Source organism: Poeciliopsis prolifica, unplaced genomic scaffold (genome assembly GCF_027474105.1).
Source record: "Poeciliopsis prolifica strain line A6 unplaced genomic scaffold, Auburn_PproV2 SCAFFOLD176, whole genome shotgun sequence".
Taxonomy (NCBI): domain Eukaryota; kingdom Metazoa; phylum Chordata; class Actinopteri; order Cyprinodontiformes; family Poeciliidae; genus Poeciliopsis; species Poeciliopsis prolifica.
The window spans coordinates 280,579-288,947 of record NW_026562551.1 but is presented as its reverse complement, the minus strand read 5'-3'; the positions used below and the strand labels follow the sequence as shown (position 1 = coordinate 288,947).

Below are 8,369 nucleotides of genomic sequence, written 5' to 3'. Positions count from 1 at the left end.
AAGTAGTGATTAGATTTAATACTTTTTTTTAATTTACATTAGGATATTTTTTTGTAAAGATTTTTTTCTAAATACTTGATTCAATTTAAAAATATATCCCCATTAAAAAGGTTAAATGATTATAAAATTATAGAACTATTTGATATTACTGTAAAATGAAAGTATGGGCAAGGAAAAATGCAAATTTTTTTGCATCTTAAAAGTAGATGCAACAAAGCAACATGTGTAATTACATATTTAATATCTATGAATGATTGAACGTATAAGCCATGTTTAAAAAAAAGCTTGACAACCTCATTGTTCAGTTTTAAATGAAGATTTTAACCTTAATTCTATTTGTTTTTCATTTTGTTTTTCTGAACTCTACACAAATTTTCAGATTTAGCATTCTGCATAGTCTTCTTTTGTTCTAAATTTGCTTATTTTTTGCGTCATTATGATGGTTTACCAAGCCCCCTAACCTCACTTCCCTCATTCAGTTTCAAACATTTTCCCTCTTGCTTACGTGTTTCCACACTTATGATTGTAAAATCACCACATTAAATTAATCCCAGAGTTTGGTTTTCCTAATTTATGTTTAGTCTCAGATTCCATTTTTTATTTGTGTTATTTCTTTTAGATTTGATTTTTAACAGTGCCATTGCATAAGACGGTTTGGTCTGGAGGAAAATTAAATATCAACTCTCCTGTGTAGTTATTTAATACACTATGATCAATCTGCTGGTGCAGATGCAGTGCTCATTTCTGATTAACTTTCATATCTGGTGGACTTTGAGTGTTGAGCCATTTCACACCTTTGATTTCATACCTTTGTATTTTAGGAAAAATGTAAAATAAATCTCCTCAGTAAACTTTTAATTCTTGGGATTAATACTGATATAATATTTTGTTTCTGTTTGTTTTTTCCTCCTGTAAAAACTCCTACAGATTTGAACAATCAAGCCAACAGTGTTTTGCGGCACAATGGATCACAAGAGAAAGCTCATGATGTGTTTGGTTTTGGCTGGTAAGTGATTTGTAAATTACTTCATCCATTTTCTTTTCCTCCAATGATAATTTCTAACTTTTTGTTTTGGTTCTAATTAATCAGTCATTTGCAGCTCTGGGCTTGGAGAAGAGAGGACAGCCGATGTTGTAAAGTCCATTGATGCTCTAATTGGCTCCTGTGTGGTGCTGCCCTGTACATTCAGTTATCCTGGGTCTTACCTGCCTGCCTCCAGACTCAGGGGCATCTGGCATCGTAAGGACAAACACAACGAGATTTTCTACTACGAAGACAGCACAAAGGTCATGGACAGCTTTAAGGGCCGAACCAAGTTGTTGGGATTCCTGGGTCAGAAGAACTGCACCTTAGAAATAGATGAAGTTAAAGATCATGACAACGGCCCTTTCTGCTTCCGCATTGAACTTGTGCAAAAAGACACCAACCAAGAAACTAAAGAAAAGTTCTCCTTTGTTGAGGAATGTGCTGAAGTCATAATGCGCCGTATGTTGTCATTTATTCAAGTCCTGTGCATCGTTGTTATTCGCATGTTTAACTTTGTTCAGTATTTATATTACAATCGTTAAAATTAACCCTTAGTTAATGTCTCATTTTTCTTTTTATAGAAGTTCCTCCCAAACCTGAACTTTTTCAGGCAAACACAGCTGTTCAAGGAAAACCTTACGCCGTCACCTGTTCGGTCCGCTATACCTGCCCCTCACACGTTCCTGTGTTCACATGGAGTCGAGGAAGTGAAGATGATGTTATACTAATTCAAAAACCCATTGTCTCTGGGATCTGGGAGACACAGTCCATCATGGTGTTTACTCCTGAGGAGAATGACGACCACACTGAAATCACCTGTAGTGTAACATTTAATGGAGGTCAAAAATCAGACAGATCTATTCAACTCAACGTAAAACGTGAGATCTAACTAGCTTTGAATAGTTCAGAATAAATACAGGATGTAGTTCATTTGCATTTTTCAACATCACATAAAATGCATCTGATTTCATTTTCTATTTGCAGGTACTGCAAACACTTATCACCTCATCCTTCCAGTCGCGGTGGCCATTGGCACGGCTGTGATCTTTGGAATCATCTGCATTGCTATGATGAAAAAGTACAAGTAGGTTTACAGATATTCACTATTTAAGTGGATCCGCTGAGTAAAAACAGCAAATTGTTATTTTCTCAATGCTGCTCTTGTTTAAGCTCCTCTTGTTTTCTTAAGGAATCGCATTGCAGAGCTTCAAAGTCGTGAAGGAAGGTAAGTGATTTAAAGCATTGCACCACAAAATAAAAACATGTAATGTCATTACAGTGAAAATAAATATTAATCAAATTATCTGTGACATTTAGCATGTTCAACAGACTGTCCAGGATGTCTGGCAGGTGAGATCATATAAGCCCTAAAATTGTGGGTTTTATTTCGCAAATTAACTGAAATAAACTGATTTTTTCTCTTTTATTGAGCCATATTTGTGGAACGTTTTTCAGTGTCTGATGAACATGTTCTCCGCAGCTGGTTTGAAATTACCAGATTTTTCTTTTAACACCATAATAGCTTAAAGCTTATAAAAGCGAGGCCCATTATGTAGAACATTTTATATCACGCTTAGCTGTCTAGTGTATTAATCTAGGGGAGATGCATTTTCATTTCTGAGCCTGCTAATATTTGCATTCCCTGTCTGAAAAACGTTCGATAAATATGGCTCAATAAACGTGAAAAAAATCAGTATTTATTTCAATTAATTTGCGAAATAGGGCTTACATGATTAATAAACGTGATGATGTTACGAATATCTTCAAAAGTTTGCTCTTCGGTCGGATTTCAGTCATTAATAAGTACTTTTAGTACTTATTGATGACCCACCAGCACAATTGCAAATACTTGAGATTCTTTACCTGATCTTAAGGTTTTGATCAAGACAGTAGAAATGAGAGGCGTGTTAAATAAGTAGAGAAGACAGAAGTGATGTCGATTACTTCTGTCTCACTCTCTTTAATTTTTTACAATTGAAAACAAATGTAAACAAGAAAGTGAGTTTCTCCATTTTTGAGGTATTGTAATTAATTCATAATTTCATATGATGAATTCTGAGAATCAATCATTTTTTGTGCTATGTGAACTTATTCTTTGTTCATGTGAATTTTGAAACCGACAGTCTAAAACATGAAGATGATCCTCGTTAAGGGTAAAAAATGCAAAGATGACAAAGTAGCTGTAAAGTAGCCATTTTCTTTCTGCTCTGGTAACTTGAGCTCACGCATGCAAAAAACGACACGCACTACAAAGCCCTCTTTCTCATTTGCTTTTAATCTGGAGGAAACAAAAAAAAGGGCAACAGAAAGAAACAGTAGAAAACTTTGTGTGAGATGGGTACCAGTCTTTTTACAGCCTTGAAACATTTTAACTGCAAAGAAATGAAACGAAAATTAAAAGATTTTTGTAAAACAAAATTTGGTTGATTTTGAAAATGGCACAAAGATTTTTATTGTATCTTTAGCGATAAGCTGTTTCAATAAATAATACTAATGCACATCATTTGTTTCTTTCAGATACCTTTTTTATCAAGATGTTTTGGTTTAGACATTTGCTCCTGCACCTCTGGTTTTTGGGTACTTTGGTTTTCTTCTTTTGAATTGTGTAACATTACATACCGTCTTAATTTGATGCAACTGATGAATTTTTACTTCAGTAATTTTGACTTACAACTATTTTTCTCTTGCAGGATGTCTTTACTTGGCAATACAAGCTTGGCGCGTTGACATGCCAAGAAATATCAAAGCACTGTTGAATTCCTGCCTCGTTATCTCTTGTAGCTTTGACTACAATTTGTATCCACCTACAAGAGCAGACAGAGTTGTTTGGTACCAGTATGTGAGCATGGGATATCCTTTGGTTTCTGACAGTTGGTACCCTAATGAAGTAATTAGCATGTATAGAGGAAGAACCAATGTATACACTTCCAAATATGAAAAATCGTGCTCTCTAAAGATTGAACGTGTGAACTGGAACGACCACAGACAAAAGCTTTATCCTTGGGTGGATCCAGAACATGTTGGGTCTAGCACATATGCATTCTATGACACAGCAGTAACAATTGAAGTAATTGGTATGTTTGTTTGTTTTGGGCTTTTTGCCTTGATAATCAGTGCATTAGTATGTTGTTGAAAAAGCTTTTAACTTTTTACATTTTCTTTGTAGCACAGCCAAAGCCACCACGAATTATAATCTTTGGACTTAGACTTAGACTTGACTTTATTGATCCCTTGGGAAGACTCCCTCAGGAAATTATAGTTACCAGCAGCTCACAGGCAAAAATGTGGCACACAGTAAGCATACACAAAATACAAATTAAATACAAAACAAAGAATATAAATACAACACAAAAGGAAATTATAGCAGTTTGGTGGATAGATTGACCAGTGATATGGTATTGCACTGTATGGTTTGGCCTGATAAATATGGAGTTCCACATTTGTAGAAAAACTACTCCTTCTTCCCTCTGTCCTGTGTCACCTCCGACCCCCCAGTGAGGAGTTGTACAGTCTGAAGGCGTGGGGGACAAAGGAGTTCTTGAATCTATTGGTCCGGCACTTGGGAAGCAGCAGTCTGTCACTGAATCGGCTCCTCTGGCTGCTGATGACGGCATGTAGAGGGTGGCTGCTATCGTCCATGATGTCCAGCAGTTTGTTCAGTGTCCTCGCCTCTGCCACCGTCACCAGAGAGTCCAGCTTCATGCCGACCACAGAGCCGGCACGCCTGATCAGTTTGTCCAGTCTGGACGTGTCCTTCTTGGATGTGCTGCCTCCCCAGCACACCACGGTGTAGAAGAGGACACTGGCGATCACTGACTGGTAGAACATCCACAGCAGTTTGCTGCAGATGTTGAAGGACCGCAGTCTCCTCAGGAAGTACATCCTGCTCTGCACCTTCCCGTACAGGTGGCTGGTGTGTTTTGACCAATCCAGTTTACTGTCCAGCCACAGCCCGAGGTACTTGTAGGAGCCCACGACCTCAACCTCCGTTCCCTCTAGTACGACTGGTCTCGGCATTGGTCTGGACCTCCCAAAGTCTATAACCAGCTCCTTCGTCTTAGAGGTGTTGAGTTCCAGGTGGTTTGTGTGGCACCAGAGAGCAAAGTCCCTCACAGCGATTTCCTCCTCTCCGTCGTCCCTGATACTCCGACTATGGCTGTGTCATCAGCATACTTCTGTATGTGACACAGCTCCGAGTTGTAGTGGAAGTCAGAGGAGTACAGGGTGAAGAGAAGAGGGGCCAGCACTGTGCCCTGAGGGGCTCCTGTGCTGCTGACCACAGTGTCAGACACGGTGTCCTTCAGCCTGACATACTGCGGCCTGTTGGTGAGGTAACTATGGATCCAGGTGACCAGGTGCTGGTCCACTCCCATGCTATTTAGTTTTCCTGGAGCAGAAGGGGCTGGATTGTATTAAAGGCACTGGAGAAGTCCAAGAAAAGGATCCTCACTGTGCCACTGCCCTTATCCAGGTGGGAGTGGGCCCGGTGCAGCAGGTAGAGGATGGCATCCTCCACACCAACATCTGCCTGGTAGGCGAATTGCAAGAGGTCCTGAGCATGTTCCACCTGAGGTCTGAGGAGGCCGAGGAAGAGCCGCTCCAACGTCTTCATCAGGTGTGAAGTGAGTGCCACGGGCCGAAAGTCATTCAGCTCGCTGGGCCTGTTCTTCTTGGCACTGGGACGATGCAGGATGTCTTCCAGAGGGTGGGCACTTCCCTTAGCTGCAGGCTGAGGTTGAAGATCCGCTGTAGTGGCTCTCCCAGTTCAGCAGCGCAGGTCTTCAGCAGCCTTGGACACCTGGTCCGGCCCTGCTGCTTTCCTGGGCTTGAGCTTCCTCAGCTGTTCTCTGACCTGGTCTGTGGTGATGTGGGGTGGAGGTTGTGCTGAGGTGTGTGGGGGGGTTGTCAGTGTTTTGTTGTCTGTGGGGAGGTGTGTGGTAAGGAGCAGAGGTGGCTGCAGTGAGAGAGGGGGTTGGGGGGGCACAGACTGGTTGAACCTGTTGAAGAAGTTGTTCAGTTCGTTTGCCCTCTCCATTGTTCCCTCAACGACTCTGGTCTTTGTGTTGAGGCCAGTGATGGTCCTCACACCTTCCCAGACCTCCCTCATGTTGTTCTCTCTCAGCTTCTGCTCCACCTTTCTCCTGTAGCTGTCTTTTGCTTCCCTCACACACTGCTTCACCTCCTGCTGTGCTGCCTTCATGGCCTCCCTGTTTCCCTTCCTGAAGGCAACCTTCTTCTTGTTGAGGACAGTTTTGACTTCCCGCGTTACCCAAGGCTTGTTATTAGGGTAACAGTGGACAGTCTTAGCAGGGGATACCACATCTGCGCAGAAGTTCAGATAGTCCGTCAGGCAGTGTGTCAGCCCCTCTATGTCCTGGCCATGCGGGCTGAACAGTGCATCCCAGTCCGTGGTGTTATAACAGTCTCTCAGAGCACTCTCCATCTCAGGGGACCACCTCCTGATGGAGCGAGCTGTTGTAGGCTGCTTTTGGACCAGGGGGGTGTACAGTGGCTGTAGGTGAACGATGTTGTGATCTGACTTCCCTAGTGGGGGGAGGGGTGTTGCTCTGTATGCATCCCTCACATTGGCACAGGAGGTCGATTGTCCTGTTATTCCTGGTGGGGCAGTCAACAGCTTGGTGGAAAGTGGCCAAAGTAGAGTCCAAGGTCACATGGTTGAAGTCCCCAGAGATTATAATAAAGCGTCAGGATGTTTTGTCTGTAGCCTTGCTGTGACAGAGTGGATTTTTTCACAGGCAGTGGTAGCGTCCGCTCTCGGTGGGATGTAAACGCAGATGGAGATCACGTGACTGAACTCCCTCGGCAGGTAGTATGGCCGCAAGCTAACGACTAGTAGCTCGAGGTCCCGACAACACCAAACAGTCTTTACAGTGATATGTCCTGGGTTACACCATCTGTTGTTCACATACATGATGAGTCCCCCACCTGTTCTTTTACCACTCGCTTTCGTGTCCCTATCAGCCCTCACAGCGGTGAATCCTGGCAGGTCCACGTTAGCGTCCGGCACGAGGTGGGTCAGCCATGTCTCTGTAAAGATGAACAAGCTGCTCTCTCTGTAGATCCGCTGGTTGTTCAGTGCAGACAGCTCATCCATCTTGTTCGGCAGCGAGTTCACATTCCCCATTTTTACAGTGGGAATCGATGGCTTGTAGCGCCTCCTGTTGTCCGCTAGCTTAGCCTTTAGCTTAGCCCCAGCCTTGCAGCCCCTCGGTCTCCTCCTCAACTCCACCGGAATGTTGTGTCTTATGCCGGCTTGTCCCATTGTTCTAAAGTCCAGCAGTTCCTCTCTCGAATAAGTGAGAAGTTTGGAATTATCCATAGGATAAATAAAAAACACACAGCCTCTTCTGTGTTGAAGAGGCAACATAAAAAGTTAAAAAAGAGCTAAAAACTGAAGAGCTACTGGAGAGGCAGCCGTCTCCCACAGCGCCAAACTGGAGAAAGAAAAGTTGGAAAATCTGTAACAGTGCAATGTTCTGCTGAACACACATGCTCCACCAGTCCACCAACTCTCAGCCTCAACATCGCAATGAAAGACAAAAGAGTTTCCAACACTCAGCTATCTGATGGCACTTCTAAAGTTATCTTAACAGGCACTTTAGTCTTAGAGAGAGACGTTCAAGTGATTGAGTGCACTGTCCAGCACCCAGGTGGTAACAGCAAGAACATCTAAAACCTTAATTGCAAGCTGTGAGTGATAACTCCCAAGATCAATCAGCGTCGCCCTCGTGCTAACTTAGGTTGTCTTTCTGGAAAAGCTTTAACCATCCTTTCGTTCTTTGTGTTTTTAGGCTCCATTTTATCACTGAGCATTAGCTCTACTTCAGTTGAATATGTTGAAGGAGTTCCAAACCAAGTAACATGTGAAGCTTCTTATACTTGCTCCAGCAATGCACCAGTTCTCGAATGGACCTACTCTAACATGCCAGTTACCAGAGATATTAAAACTTTGGGGAGTTTGCAGAAAACTGTTTCCACACTGACATTTACAGCATCAGCTAAAGACAATGGAAATGATCTGACATGTTCTGCAAACTTTCCTGGAGGAGAGACTCAGCAGAAGAGCCTCACCATACGGGTAAAACGTGAGTACCAATCACAGTTAACATTTTGTACCTTTTATCAGGACTAGAATATATTAACATTTGGTAATGTCTTTTGAGTTTATAACAAATGGAACTAAAAAGATTTTCTTCAGTGATGAATGTCGCATCAACTGAATATTATTTTACATGGAGAGTTTTATGGTAAATAAAATTGACAAATACATGGCTGCCTCATGTTCTGCTGTTAATTTATGTAAATTGTTCCATTGAAAAAA

General features: G+C 42.1%; 1 protein-coding gene across 1 annotated transcript; it reads left to right on the top strand.

Moving 5' to 3' along the window:
* Window positions 1-963: 963 nt before the first annotated feature.
* LOC129356509 (myeloid cell surface antigen CD33-like) lies at window positions 964-2,381 on the top strand. The gene is made up of 6 exons (XM_055026099.1): window positions 964-1,006; window positions 1,091-1,486; window positions 1,609-1,905; window positions 2,012-2,111; window positions 2,217-2,252; window positions 2,345-2,381. The coding sequence occupies exons 1-6, from the start codon at window positions 964-966 to the stop codon at window positions 2,379-2,381; spliced, it is 909 nt and encodes a 302-aa protein (XP_054882074.1).
* The last annotated feature ends 5,988 nt before the right edge of the window (window positions 2,382-8,369 follow it).